At 44.7% G+C, this 16,141-nt stretch overlaps 2 protein-coding genes across 2 annotated transcripts in view; one reads left to right on the forward strand and one right to left on the reverse strand.

Annotated features, from left to right (window-relative positions):
- Positions 1 to 16,141, forward strand: part of slc23a3 (solute carrier family 23 member 3) — a 140,462-nt gene that overhangs the window by 107,825 nt on the left and 16,496 nt on the right. The gene's annotated exons all lie outside the window — the stretch shown is intronic.
- The window catches only part of LOC122551807 (indian hedgehog protein-like), an 81,868-nt gene continuing 67,137 nt past the window's right edge, over positions 1,411 to 16,141 (reverse strand). The window contains exons 2-3 of the mRNA XM_043694286.2: positions 15,034 to 15,295; positions 1,411 to 6,206 (exon numbers count right to left, since the gene is read on the reverse strand). Of these exons, the coding sequence (XP_043550221.1) occupies positions 5,545 to 6,206; positions 15,034 to 15,295 (924 nt within the window). The 3' untranslated portion in view covers positions 1,411 to 5,544. The remainder of the gene's footprint in view (positions 6,207 to 15,033; positions 15,296 to 16,141) is intronic.

The raw sequence follows: 16,141 nt of genomic DNA on the forward strand, positions 1-16,141 counted from the left end.
TAATGCTTCTTAGGGTTCTGCCACTTACTTTATGTAATGGGCTGTTTGATCTGGGTTAGCATCACAGCCTGCTCTTGGACATGCTAGCTGATACAGAATTTGTGATCAGAACCCATTTCCTCACTGCCCCACATGCACACCCCACCTCCCCCTGATCACGCGGATGTGTTGTACAAGAGCAGGGAGGGGAGACAACATGAGAAGGTATGGCACAAGCCAAGCTGAGGGAGTGGGTGAGAGAAGAAGGAAGTGGTCAGTCTGGCATGAAGGAGAGCTGGAGGAGGTTCATGTAGAGCATAATCACCACACGGGCTCATTCAGGATAATCTGTATCTGCACTGAAACCTCAGAATAAGGACCATGTGGGGAACGCATCCCCCCATAGATTGGTCAGTCGCTGAAATAGGGCAGTGGATGGAGCAATCCTGGAGTCACTGGTGGGCTGGTTGGATGCTGCAATGAGGACACCACAGCAGGATGCATCAAAAGGCTACCCACCTTGCACCTTCCCTCCCCTTTTCTTCTAACATACAAAGGATTAGGAGCAGGAATGGACCATTTTCAGCCCATCGAGTCTACTCCATTATTCAATAAACTGGTCTGACTGTCCCACCCTCCTAACCCTGCCCTATCAATCACTATGCACCTCTGCATTATAAATATCCATGGTGTGGAAGTGCCAGTGTTGGACTGGGGTGCACAAAGTCTGAAGACCCACAAACAGAAGTCACACGACACCAGGTTATAGTCCGATAGGTTTATTTGAAATCATAGGAGCTGCACTCTGAAGGCTTGTGTGATTTCAAATAAACCTGTTGGACTATAACCTGGTGTCGTGTGACTTCTGAATTTAAAAATATTCAAAGGGCTCTTCATTCATCACTGTTCAAGAGAGTTCCAAAGACTCACCCTCTGGGAGAAAAATAATTCTCGTGATTCTCTGTCTTAAATGGGCAACGCTTCATTTTTAAACAGTGACCTCTAGTTGTACAATCTTCCATAAGACGTAACATCTTCTCCACATAAATCCTGTCAAGAACCCGCAGAATCTTAAAAGGTTTCAATCCAGTTGCCTCATAATCTTCTCAACTCCAAGCCTAGCCTGTCCAACTTTTTCTCATGGTCAAACCTACTCATTGCAAGGATTAATCTCTGAACTGCCTCTGATGCTTACATAACCTTTCTGAAACAAGGAGACCAATACTGTACACACAGTACTTCACATGTGGTCTCACCAGCTCCCTGTAAAACTAAAACATAACCTCTCTACTTTTGTATTCAATTCCCCTCACAAATGAAGAATGACATTCTGTTAGCTCATATAGTTCTGAAAAGACACCTCTGCATCTTAGGACTTCACAATCGTCGATCTTGATCCAGGTTTAAATTTTGAGAATGAGTCCAGTCATGTCACTGATCAATTATTAGTTTTAATTAATTAAATAGAACAAACAAAGTACAATGGGAAGATTAAGATAAAAGTCACAGGAGATTCCAGAATAACATTGCAGGATAAAAATATCTTTGTTCTTGAAAATCTTTTAAATTAAAACTTTACAGACTGATAGTAGTTCTATATATAATATAATAAAATTCATATCAACAGTCAACTTTTACAATTCTATATTACAATTCACAGGTACAAAAATAAATCTTATGAGTAACGCACAATGGCTGGTGTGTAAATTCACACACTAGATTCAACTATTGCAATCGAGGGAAATATATATTCTCTCTAAGATCAAATAAAATCATTAAGTCTTTGGGGAGCAATAGATTAGCTTTAGCATGGAAGAGGCATTAATCTGCAAATAGAGAATTATATATAGATTTAATTTTGATAAGGTGCATGAGGCGGCTGTGTCCTGCGTTCAGTTACGCATTCCGTCATGCGTGTAATCTTACCTTCAAACCTGCATTTGGTCACATGCTCAGTCTTGCGTTTAGTCATACCCTTAGGTCTGCATTCAGCCACACATTCAGTCCTGTGTTCAATGTCACATGCTCAGTCCCATATTTATCATATGTTCAGTCACATGTTTAGTCCTGCATTGAGTTACATGTTGAATCCTGCATTCAAGTCTTCCATTCAGTCACACATTCAGTCCCACGATCAGGCACATGCTCAGTCCCACACGGCAATCTTTCCCTTGAAGTTGGCAAAAGCGAATGGAAGCATCTCACTTGGTTGAGTGAGCACAGATGGGAGGGTGTATCAAGGTGTGACTTCATGTCGTTGGCTCAGAATGGCACTGCCAGTGGATGGGGAGAGGTACAGGGCAGAATCACGTATAGTCAATAGTCAGCGAGGAAACGAAATGGTGAAATTACCGTTTCTTAGCACCTTCCACTGTTCACTGAACTTGCCCAGTGATCTGTTCCACGACCCTCAGTGTCACAGAGAAAGACACCTGGGCGCTGTCTCCTTGTCACCATCTCCCATTTTGTTTCCTGCTGACTGGAGGCAGCCATGTGTGGTGCAACGTTTCCACCTGGACATCATAAAACTACTCACAATCTCCTGTTTTCCCTATCAGTGATGGAGAAATCTGACACAAAATAGGTGCTTCCAAGCAAGATTGTCCTGAAGCTTAACATAAGAAATAAGACTATATGATATAGGATCTGAATTAGACCATTCGGCCCATCGAGTCTGCTCCACCATTCAATCAGAGCGGATATGTTTCTCAATCACATTCTCCTGCCGTCTCCCTTTTACTCTTGGTCCCGTTATTAATCAAGAAAATATCTCTTACTTAAATACACTCAATGACTTGGCCTCTACAGTCCTCCGTGGCAATGAGTTCCATAGATTCACCATCCTCTGGCTGAAGAAATTCCTCCTCATCTCTGTTCTAAAGGGTCATCCTGAGGCTGTGTCCTCAGGTCTTAGGAGTTGGAGTTGGCCATTCAATCCCTCGGAACCTGCTCCCCACCAATCAACAAGATGGCAGCCAATTGTGTACTTCCCAAATAGCTGCGCATCCTGTCTCTAACTTGCTCATGATACTCGACAACTTATTGTCCATGATTCTCCAGTGTGGGGGTAAGTTTTAAAATCCACCATCTTTTGAGGTAGCACATTTTTCTTCATCTCTGTGCTAATTGGCCAATCTGTTATACTTAGACATTACTCATGGGCAAGGGTAGACACAGCTTCAGGTTTGAGGTATTTGCTACCTCTGCAGATACATATGATTAATCTGTGGACAACTGAGGACAAATTTTGAACAGTACTGTGGAAGGCTCAGCCCACTATAATTTCAGCAATGCCAGTCAAAAAATGGCACCTAATTTGGATAGTGCTGCACTCCCTAAGAAGGGCACTGAAACGTTAGTCTCTATGGTATCCTGGAGCGGGGATTAAATTTACATTTACTGACTCAGGCATCAGTACAGTGTTGGAAATCACTGCAATTTAACAGATAGGTCCAACCTGAGGATTATCTCCTGACCATTTGTAACTGATTGAGATTGTCATGCAGCCTGATCTACAGCCTGATGGCAGCACTTAAATATTTACCAGAACTAATAAATACCCCACCGATTGCAAGATACCCAGAAGGCCAAATGCAAAAGGTGGATGCTGGAAGCCTATAAAAATGACAATCTGAAAACGCACAGCAAATCTGGCAGTACATTTACAGAGAGAGACAGAAAAGCCAAGTTAATGTTTTATCAGGAACCTGAAGCGTCATTGATCTGACATATTAACACTGCTTCTCCCTCCATAGATGTTACCAGGCTATCTGAGTGTTTCTGGCACTTTCTGCTTTGATTTCAAAGCTCACTTACTCTGTTGAAAATCAATGCGCAACAAGATCCGACATTGGGATCATAGAATCACTACATTGTGGAAGCAGGTCATTCAGCCCGTCAAATCACACTGGCTGTCTGAACAGCATCCCATCCAGACTCACCCATCCCTGTAACCCTGTCTTTCCCCTGGCCAAACCACCCAGCCTGCACATCCCTGGATGCTACAGAGCAATTTAGCATGGCCAATCCACCTAACCTGCACATCTTTGAACTGGGGTGGGGGGAGGGGGGGAGGGGTGGATACCACAACACCTGGAGGAAACCCACGCAGACATGGGGAGAAAGTGCAAACTCCACACAGACAGTCGCCTGACTGTGGACCCAAACCCGGATCCCTGGCACTATGAGGTAGCAATGCTAACCGCTGAGCCACCATACCACTTCATAGTGCCATTTAAAATAAAATTATCACTTTTTTCTGAAAACTTTGATTTATTAGCTGTGAAAGAATTGGGTTGCGGTGTGGACCTATTAGAGACAGGGAAGTCACATGATAAAACCACAGGAAGTCACGTGAGAAGTTTTTTTCAGCCAGAGAATAGCGAGCCTGTGAATTCTATGCCAAAGAAAGTGGTTGAGCCAAAACATTGAATGTTTTCAAGAAAGAGTTAGATATAGTTCTTCGGGCTAAAGGGATCAAAAGCTTTGGGGAGAAAGAGGGAACAGTATTGATTTAAATGATTAGCCATGATTATATTGAAAGACAAAACAGACTCAAAGGGCTGAGTGGTCTGCTCCAAGTTTCTTTGTTTGTGAAATCTCTAGGAATAAACCCAACCAGAGTTAGCAACTTTTGATTTTGTTGCACTGGAGCTTTTATATCTGTGAAAAGAAACTCATAAGCTAAGCACTAGGCTTCTATCTGATTTGTTTAGTTCAGTATCTGATGATGCGGAGGCACTGATAAGGAAAATGTTAATTCACTTGTTTCAGCAGCAAAGTAAATATTAGGACTCAAGCCATGAACCTCTATCCACTTGGATTTGACAGTATGGTTAAAGCCTTCTCCCTGCGACAACAGTAATTTTCTGATATACATACATCTATATTATTAATTACATCTGCACACACATTTTTATCCAATTATAAATTCCCAGGTCCACACTATTAAGCAAAACTGCCTGTAGCACCACCAGTGGCCAGGGGATGCAACTGCAGTGTGACATGTTTACATAGGCAATTCTCATTCGAAATGGGGGATGTAGCGATTTGTAACAGAGATATGATAAAAATGATACATGAACATGGGCAGGATGCATGACTTTGAAACAGAGTCTGAGATTATGCCTGCACATCTTTATGCAATGATCTCTGGCTGTTTTGTACGTTGCGCGGTTGAAGCCAGCACTGAGGTTTCGAATCCTCTGGCTACGAAGCAAAGGAGGGTCCAGTGTAATTCAGTCAGAGGTGAGACAAGCAAGATTGGGGTTAGTGCCCATTGATGCAAATTCCAACACTCAACTGCTGTGCGTCCTGTTTTAAATGACGATTGGGGTAGGGGTGGGGGTGGCTCCACGGAGGTTAAGCGACATCCCGAAATCCCTCGTCCATTGTGATGATTTAGATCCTTGGGGCCATTGAAGCAGAGGACTCCCCAACCTTTCACCCGTGTGATTCACCCCTAGGCACCCATCACTGGTAGGGGATGGGGGAGGCACGACCAGCGTTAAGCTTGCACCCTCCCAAGTTTACTCTCCGTAAAGACTCAATTCCCCCGCCTGCCCCTCAGCTCTGTGCCATGCCCCACGGGTGAAAGTACTCAGCGCTGAGGAGGAGCCTGCCCAGTTGGTACAGGAGCCAGGAGTACCAGTGCACGCCCTCCTGCCGCGATGCGCCCCCACCGAAGATGGAGGTCAACTGGTAGCAGAGGCGTAGGGGGGCGAAGGCCAGATGCGCTAGTCCATGCCCATCAATGGCCGCGAAACAGGATGCCAATACACCGTTCACCACCAGGGTGCCATGCTGGGTCAAAGGGGCATAGGCGCCCTCGAGTTCGCGCATCGAGATGCCGGTCACCCTCGCCGGCCGATGGCCCGAATGGCCCACCACGTACAAGTACTGGCCGACCCTCACGTTGCTGGCGAAGGTGGCTCTGAACTTTCCCGGGTCCGATGTGAAGTTGTCGGCCACAAACACCAAGTGGGCAGCCGTCAGGAGCAGCCTGCGAGGTGGCTCCAGGGTCTCCAGCTGGTGAAACACCTTCACCGCCCTGGGGTCCCGGTCCAGGAAGGTCACGAAGCTGCTGAAAACAACATTCCCTCCGTGATCCACAGTCTGTACACGGTCTCCAGGCTGGAGGTCAGACACTCTCTTCCTCCTGCCATCTTCCATCAGGACGCTGGCGTTTCCAGGGAAGCAGCCACCAGTCTTTGCCGCCATGGAATGATCTGGAAAGAGATACGTCAGATGTTAGTCAATAAATATGTGCCATTTCTCAGTTTCGTGCTTGTAACCATGAGACAAAATGGAACACATTTGTAGAAAAGGAAGTCTGTATAATGAGGTACAGAGGCAAAGAGAAAGAAAGTGTAGGACAGCAGGAACACAAGGAAGAAACTGAATGAGAGGGGCAAAGAGGATGCAAGAGGGAAACAGATAAACAAGAACTACTCAGGAGGCATTGTGGAATCCTGCAGCAAGGAAGGAGGCCATTCCATCCTTCAGTCAAATCACCATCGTCTTTCTTCCCAGACCATAGGGCTGCTTCCTTATTAGAAAAGGACGATGAGTGATGCCTTAATGTGAGGGTCACTACACCTCAGGCAAGAGGAGAGGTTGAGAAGGAGAATCCTTCACAGTAATGGCGTCCAGTGCAGGAATTGAACATATGCTGTTAGCATCACACACCAACCATCCAGCCAAATGAGCTTCATTCCTGATGAGGAGCTCGGATGCTGCCTGATTGGCTGTTTGTTTCCAGCACCACACTATTTGACTCTGACTTCCAGCATCTGCAGTCCTTCCTTTCTCTTAAAACCAACCCCCATTCCACCCAGCAAACCAATCCTAACTTGAGGGAGCAAAAACATTATTGTTACCACTCTCACATTTGTTTTGCCCTGTAGCCTTCAAAACTTTCAATTGTCAAATACCTATCCAGTTTGAATTGAAAGTTATTACTGAATTTGCTTCTACCAGATGTTTGGGCAGCTCATTCTTCAAGAATGTATGAACTCGGAGCAGGAATTAGCAACTCAACCCCTTGGGCCTGCTCTCCCATCTAATACAACCATGGCTGATCTCATCTCGATCTCACCTACACCTTCCTGCCCATTCTCCAGATGAAGGGCTTTTGCCCGAAATGTCGATTTTCTTGCTCCTCGGATGCTGTCTGAATTGCTGTGCTTTTCCAGCACCACTCTAATCCATTCTCCAGAATCCTTCAACCCATTACTAATTAAAAAATCTATCTCGTCCAAATTTATTCAATGTCCCAGCATCCATTGCACTCTGGGGTAGTGAATTCCACAGATTCACGACCCTTTGAGAGAAGCAATTCCAGACATAAACTCGTGACTAACATTTTCTGCACCTTTCCTGATTCTATTGCCAATTCTTTTAAATCTCAGACCATTAATTACATAGTTTGCTGTCAGCTTTTCCCTGTCTGTTCTGTCAAAACCTTGTATGGTTTTTGAACACCTCAATTAAATTTCCCCTTAACCTTCTCTGCTCAAAGAAGAATGATTGGTGTCTGTAATTTCTCTACATTAATAAAGTTCCTCCTTCCTGGAATTATTCTGCTAAGTCTGCTCCTTGCCCTGACCAATGCTTTGACATGCTTCTGAAAATGTGCCCCGAATTGGAAGCAATATTCCAGGTGAGGTCAAATCACTGGTTCCAAAAGGTTTAGTTTCCATACACTATGATTCCAAACATATAAGGCCAAAGATCACACGTGTCATTTTAATAGACTTTGTAATTTCTTTAGCCATCTTCAAAAACTTGTAATAGATAGGAAAGTCTGAAAGAGTGAGACTGATTACAGATGGGGGAAGAGTTAATGAGAGATAGAGACAACAGTCCATAAGGTGAGAAAACACCTTCTCTCTGCCTCTTCCGTTTTAGTATTAGCTCAATTAATCACTCTCCATCACTGCCTCTCCAACCTTCCTCCCCTCATCCTTGTATCTCCTTCTTCTGTCTCTCATTTCATGCTGTTTATCTCTCGCCCACTCCAAATCTACACCTTTGCTTCTGTTGTTTGCAGTCTCTTTTCCTTCAGCTCACTATCTCTAACTTTCCCTTCTTATCTGCATCTGCTTTTTATTCTCTCATTCTCTGTCATTTTTCCTCATTGCGTCACACTCTTTCTGCTCCCTAAATCTCTACTCTCTATTTGCCTCTCTCTACTCTCTATTTCCCTCTCTTTCCTCTTCTCCTTCACTGTCTCACCATCCTCTCTACTTCTCTCGTGGTGTCTCTCACTATCTCTCCCCTCTATTTCCATCTCACTCTTCTGCTTCATTCATTCATTCTCCTCTCCCTTTCTCTTGCTCATTCTCCTATTTCTTTTCCTCACTGTATGTCTTTCTCTCTCTCTCTCTCTCCCCATCACTGTCTCTGCCTCTCTTTCCCTCACCATCTCTCGTGTTCTCCTTCCTTCAATGCCTGTCTCACATATTTCTTGCTATGTCTCAATTATTTTATTTATTACTCCTGAAGGAAATGTAAAAAAATTAAGTATTAAGTATTAAGAATGAATAATTCCCAGATATTCTGTTTGTTCAAGTTAAGTGCAAACAGCGAAACCATGACGACAGGTGATCCTATGGCCACTCCCAAACACAGCCCCAGTACATTCTGAATGGAAAGCAGCAAATCTGCAGCAACCTCTAGCAACAAGTCCAGGCCATTACCACCTCACTCCAATACATCCTTCATGTTGAGAATAGAAACTCCTGCGCCTGGGGCAGTACGGTGGCACAGTGGTTAGCACTGCTGCCTCACAGCGCCAGACACCGAGGTTCAATTCCCACCTCGGGCAACTGTCTGTGTGGAGTTTGCACATTCTCCCCATGTCTGCATGGGTTTCCTCCGGGTGCTCCGGTTTCCTCCCACAGTCCAAAGATGTGCAGGTCAGGTGAATTGGCCATGGCAAATTGCCTGTAGTGTTAGGTGAAGGGGTAAATGTAGGGGAATGGGTCTGGGTTGGTTGCTCTTCAAAGGGTCGGTGAGGACTTGTTGGGCTGAAGGGCCTGTTTCCACACTGTAGGGAATCTAAATCAAAACAAATGTTAAAGAGAACAGGAAACTAAATGTACACCATAAGGAATAGTGAACATTGTAGAAAGGAACAACTCCATCTGCACAATAAAAATCAGACCCAGTGTATTATTGAGAATAGCAGACCCTGTGCATGTAATAGAGAGTATCAGCTTCTGTATAAAGGAAAATGAGTAGCAACCCCCCTTTATTTCACAAGGAACAGAAGACACTGTGTAATTCCAGGGACTAGTGCCTTTGTGTATGGTATAGAGAATAACAATTCTTGTGTATATTATAAAGTGCTTCAGTGCAGTGAACGAAGTATTATAGAGAATAACAGTACCTGTGTATGTTGGAGAAAATGAGGACTGCAAATGCTGGAGATCGGAGTTGAGAGTGTGGTGCTTTTCCAGCACCACGCTCTCATACTTGTGTATGTTGTCAGGAATAGTGTCCTATTCTGTGTTATAAGGAATAGCAGCCGCTGCGTATATTATAGGGTCTAGTGTCCTACTGTGACTTATAGGGAATGATGTCCTGACATACTTTATAGAGAATAGTGCCCCAGTGTGAAGTAGAGGATAAAGGTCTTGTGCATATTATAGGGAACAGTGCCTTACTGTATGTATTTTTAGAGAAAATCAGCCCCTGTGTACACTGTAGGAATAATGCCCAGTCTACATTACAGGGAATAGCAGCCTGCTGGTTTGTTATACATAACAGCTGCCTCTGTATATTTTGAGAATAACAGCCCCTGTATACACTACGGAGAATAAAGTCTTAGTGCATATTAAAGGGAATAGCTGCTCCCCTCTTACCGAGAATAGCAGCTCTCAAGTATGTTGTAGGGAATGTGCCCATGTGTATCATACAGAGAATAGCAACCCCTATACCTTTGTAGTGAATAATAGCCCTGTGGATATTATAGAGAATAGCAGCCCTGTGCAATTTTAGAGAATAGTATGCTCTCTGCATGTTAAAGCGAACAACAGCCCCTGTGTACATTAGAGGTTCCAATGTTTCAGTGTATAGAGAGTAGCCCCGTGCATATTACAGAGAATAGCAGCCCTGTGTAGCATTAACTGATAATGACTCAGTATAAATATGTCCCAGTTAATGATCAATTGTTTTAAGCTGATACTTAGAACCGAAAGCACACTCCTTAAATCAATAAACGTAATCTTCCTACGCTGTTGTTTTTAATTCATATATGGCTTCTGGCTGAAACTTCCTCCAGATCCATTCATTCTTAGCTTTAGTACCTTAAGGCCCTAGGTTCTGAATGGATTTGGGAGAAGAGTTGACTTTTGTCCTCCATCCTACTCTCAGGCCCTGCTGTTCTGCAAGGTAGTTCAGTCAGGCTTGACAACATTTTCTAAGACTTCCTTCTGTGTCATTGGTGGGTCAGGCAAAACTAACCCATTGAAATGAACCAGCCAGGGAATGTGTAATACTGATCCTCATGGCAATGGCTGAAATTGGACATAAGGTCTCGATGATTTACATTCACAAACGGGAAAGTATCTTGAATTGAGCTTGCTTCTACCTGCCAGCTCATCAGAGAGGCTTATCTGCAATATGGGATGAAATACTTCACATTTGTCAAAGTCCTCCCTCCCTAACAGCATTGTGGGTGTCCACACACCAAATACACAGCGGCGGTTCAAAATGGCAGCTCCTGCCACCTTCTCAAGGGGCAACTAGGGACAGGCAACATCGCAGCCCATCATCACAGGGAGGCGATGGCCTAGTGATATTATTGCTGGGCTGTTAATCTAGAGATCCAGGTAATTTTCTGGGGACACAGGTTCGAAACTTGCCATGGCAGATGATGGAATTTGAATTCAATTTTAAAAATCTGGAATTAAGAGTCTGATGATGACCATGAATCCATTGTCAGAAAAACCCATCGGGTTCACGAATGTCCTTTAGGGAAGGAAACTGCCATCCTGGCCTACATGTGACTCCAGACCCACAGCAATGTGGTCGACTCTTAAATGCCTTCTGGGCAATTGGGGATGGGCAATAAATGCTGGCTCAGACAGCAACACCTACATCCCAGGAGTGAATGAAACAACAAACACAGACTGTCCAACACAGAAACAACTGATTCAACTCAAAGGATCCATGCTGCTGTTTATGCTCAATATGAGCCTCTTTGCAAACTATTCCATCAAGCCCCATCACTGGAAGGGTCACTGGATTGAAACCTTTATTTGTAAATGTAGCCAGACCTGCAGAGTTTTTCCAGCATTTTCTATTTTTATTTGTTTCCACAGTGGGCGGCACGGTGGCACAGTGGTTAGCACTGCTGCCTCGCAGCGCCAGAGACCCGGGTTCAATTCCCGACTCAGGCGACTGACTGTGTGGAGTTTGCATGTTCTCCCCGTGTCTGCGTGGGTTTCCTCCGGGTGCTCCGGTTTCCTCCCACAGTCCAAAGATGTGCAGGTTAGGTGAATTGGCAATACTAAATTGCCCGTAGTGTTAGGTAAGGGGTAAATGTAGGGGTATGGGTGGGTTTCGCTTCGGCGGGTCGGTGTGGACTTGTTGGGCCGAAGGGCCTGTTTCCACACTGTAATCTAATCTAATCTAATCTAGTTCTTTGTTCTACATGATCTGATCAATGGATTCATCAATTCCTTTTTTCCTCCCCGTCGTATCTTTATCCAGTTTATTTCCTTTCCCTTCTCCAGTGCTGCAACTTATAATATGGTATCCAGGATTTTTCAGACCTCCAAGTGTGATGTCCCCTGGCCTGCTCTCCCTTGTGTAACAGCAGCTGACAGGCATTGGTCTCCCCAGTTAGAAAGAATGTGTTTATTTTGCTCTTTTTACAATCCTAGGACATCCCTGAAATACTTCATAGAATTCCTATAGTATGGAAGCAGACCATTTGGCCCATCGAGTCCACACCAAACCATCAAAGAGCTTCCCACCCAGACCCAACCCCCTATCCTATCACCCTGCATTTCCCATTGCCAATTCACCTAGCCTGCACACTACAGGCAATTCAGCATGGCCACCTTCGGATTATATGAGGAAACTGGAGCACCTGGAGGAAACACACACAGACACATGGAGAAAATGCAAGTGCCACACAAACAGTTGCCTGAGGCTGGAATTGAACCTGGGTCTGTGAAGCAGCAGGGCTAACCACTGAGCCACCAGGCCATCCTCTCCTTTGAAGTCTAGTTTCTATAGAAATAAACAGCAGCAGCCAATTTCCAGACAGCAAGTCCCTCAAATAGCAACATGAGAATTAGCAGATAATCAGTATACTGTCTGAAGGATAAATATTCCGTCAGGTCATGGGATAACAGCATTGTTCCTTTTCCAATATTTCCATTTCTTCCCACCTGAGATTACAGAGTCTCAGGATCTAATGTATGACACCTCTGACAGCGTAGCACTGCCTCAGTTCTGCATTGTTGCTCAAATCTTTGAGGTTTCATCTTGATTGTCTGACTCAAGAAATAAGAATGCTACCAACTGAACCATGCTGGTTTGGACATACTTGAAATAGGTCAGAATGAAGTAACTTAGAGCTCCAACATTTCACAGGTCCCTCTGAATCCATCCTCTCCTGCACATTCTTGTGACTCCAGTATTATATTTAACCTGCCTCTTATCATGTCTTCACTATATCCTCTGATGCTGAACAGTCTGACCCAAGGAAAGGACTTTCTTTTATCACTTTATGCTCCAATCCCAATGAATTTCAGGCATGAAATTCTTCCTCTGTCATCTTCACCTCCATGTCCATTTCTTTGGAAAGGGGTCCTCTGTCCTTGCCACACAGATCCTTTCACCCATCTCCGATACTCCCTCTCGGCCTGGACTCCTCCCTCTGGCCTCTTATCTGTTTCTCATTGAGAAATGTTGATGTGACACCAGCCAGGTTAATTTCTCTAATTTGCTCACTCACTCTTACCTGTCTCCCTTGAAACCTGCTACATTCCGTTCTCTCAGGGCTAACCCTGGCTTTTTTGTAGCGGTCTGCCGGGAAGAGCGGGGTAGCTGTTGTTGTCAATGGTGGCCAATGTTGACCTTACAGGACCTTGCAACTCTCAAGATGCTTCCTCCTATCACCCTCTGGATCTTTTCCTCACCACTCAACACTTTAGGATCGTCACTGACTGCATCTCCAGAGCTTCCTACCTCATATTCTTCCAATCCTGCACAGCCCACTTATATGTCCTTTCCAAAATCCTCAAAGAGGACTGCCCTGATAGACCTGTCATTTCAGCTCCTGCTCCACCAAACTTACTTCTTCTGATTTTCTTTCTAAGAGGATTTAGAAGAATGTGTGGGACCATCCCATAGCAAAGTCTTGATGGGGCTGGACAAGCTAGATGAGGGAAGGATGTTCCCGATGTTGGGGAAGTCCCGAACTAGGGGTCACAGTCTAAGAATAAGGAGTAAGCCATTCAGGACTGAAGTGAGGAAGAATGTCTCTCCCACAGGAAGCTGTTGGGGCCAGTTTATTACATATATTCAAGAGAGAGCTGGACGGGGCCCTTGGGATCAAGGCGTATGAAGGAAAAGCAGGAATGGGAAACTGAGATTGCATGATCAGCCAAGATCATATTGAATGGTGGTGCAGACTCGAAGGGCCAAATGGCCTACTCCTAATCCTATTTTCTCTGTTTCTATCTTGACTCTATATGTCTCTTCCAACTTACATTTATGATTCTTCTGATGTTTTACATCAATTCCATAGTCTCCTAGTTTTCTTGCTTTAGCTACCTTCTCTTCCCAGTGGATGGACAATCCTTCTGCACCTCCATTCCCCATCAGGATCTTCTGAGAGCTCTCCCATTCTTCTTGGAAAGAGGCCTGAACCATCCCCCATTCACCACCACTCTACTCCGCTTGACTGAGCTCATCACTTTCAACAATTTCTCCTTTCACAAAGTCAGAAATCACTGGAAAAACTCAGTAGGTCTAGCAGCATCTGTGGAGAGAAAGCAGGGTTAACATTTAGAGGACCGGTGACTCCTTCAGAACATTCTGAAGAACAATCCTGAAGAAGAGTCACTGGACCTGAAACGTTAATTCTGCTTTTTCTCCACGGATGTTGCCAGACCTGTTGGGTGTTTCCAGCAATTTCTGGCTTGGTTTCTGATTTCTAGCATCCGCAGTTGTTTTTTTTTTAAGTTTCTTCTTTAACCTGTCTCACTGTCTCCAAGTCAAAGGTGTGACTCAAGAGTTCTGAACAAGAATCACATCGGACTCAGAGCGTTAACTCTGTTTCTCTCCCCACAGATGCTATGAGACCAGTTGGATTTGGAATCCCGACAGTCATAGAATCCCTAAAGTGTGGAAACAGGCCCTTCGGCCCAACAATTCCACACCAACCTTGCAAAGGGTTACCCACCCAGACTCATTTCCCTACCCTGTTACTCCACATTTGCCCTTGTCTAATGCACCTAACCTACACGTCCCTGAACATTACAGGCAATTTAACATGGCCAATTCACCTTAACCTGCACATCTTTGGACTGTGGGAGGAAACCCCCGCAGACACAGAGAGAATGTGCAAATTCCACACTGATAATCACCCGAGGCTGGCATCGAACCCGGGTCCCTGGAGCTGTCAGGCAGCAGTGCTAAAAACTGAGCCACCATGCTTCCCCCAAGTTTTGCTATGGGTTTGGAGTCACATGTAGACCAGACCAGGTAAGGATGGCAGTTTCCTTCCCTAAGGAGCATTGATGAACCTGATGGGTGTTGCCCCCAAGAATGGATTCATGGTCATCATTAGACCCTTAATTCCAGATCTTAATCGGATTCAAATTCCACCATCTGCTGTGATGGGACTTGAACCCAGGTCCCCAGAACACGACCTGAGTCCCTGGATTACTAGTCTAGCGATAGTACCACAAAGCTATTGCCTCGCCTCATATGCCAGGCTATTTGAAGTATTGTAACTCTGAGTGAAATTATCGGCTGTGATCTTTAAAAGCCTGATGACAATAGGTACAAAATTGTTGCAAAAGCCTTTACCTGATTTGACAGAACAGTGGATATGAGCCTTGGATTCATAATAGACCCAGTCAAATCCTGCTTCCACTGCCAGACGGGCCAACATCCCGTACTTGGAGCGATCTCGATCCGAGGTGGTGATATCCACAGCTCGACCCTCGTAATGCAAGGATTCCACAGAGTGGTGACCGTCTTCATCCCAGCCTTCTGTTACTCTCAGCCTCACCCCTGGCCACTGGTTCATGACAGAGATCGCCAGAGCATTCAGCTTATCTTTACACCGCTGCAAAGGGCAAAGGCGAGAGTTATTAATGCATGGTCCGATATAGCTTATATCTAACCACCACATCCCCTGCCCCGCCCAACTACCCATCCTCCCATCTGTATCCACTCAGTCTGGGCAGGCTGCTCAGTAGTGAACACGTAGTTGTTTTAGGGAGACACACACACACATCAGAGACACAATGGGCAGGTCCCAGTGACATGATCACTAACAGGTGACAAATTCACAGTGACGCCAAAACACAAAGATTGCAGCTCGCTGTATTAAATACCTGGTTTGATATTCTCCATAACAAAATCGGGGCCAATATACACAAGAACTGTTCTTCTCTGTGGTGTCCATAGGGGCTATCAATCTTAAACATTTACACAGAGGTTGCTATTCTCTGTAGTATCCACTGGGGCTACCAACCTCTGAAATATATATAGGGTCTATTATTCTGTAAAATATATACAGGGACTGCTGTTCTCTATAATATATACAGGAACTGCTATTCACCACAATATACACAGGGCCTGCTGTTCTCTATAATATACATAGGGGTTGCTATTCCCTGTAATATACACAGGGTCTGTTATTCTCTATACTATACACAGGGACTACTATTCTCTCTAATCTACACAGGGACTGATATTCTCCATAATATACCCAGAGACTGCTTTTCTCTGTAAGATACAGAGGGTCTGCTATTTTCTGTAATATACACAGGGATTGCTATTCTCTGTAATATACGCAGGGACTGCCATTCTCTATAATATACACAGGGACTGATATTCTCTGTAATATACACCCAGGGACTGCTACTCTATATAATATACCCAGGGACTGCTTTTCTCTGTAATATAC

The sequence above is a fragment of the Chiloscyllium plagiosum genome, unplaced genomic scaffold (assembly GCF_037043375.1).
Source record: "Chiloscyllium plagiosum isolate Xiang-an unplaced genomic scaffold, Cpla_swu_hap1 HiC_scaffold_7, whole genome shotgun sequence".
In the NCBI taxonomy this organism is placed as follows: Eukaryota; Metazoa; Chordata; class Chondrichthyes; order Orectolobiformes; family Hemiscylliidae; genus Chiloscyllium; species Chiloscyllium plagiosum.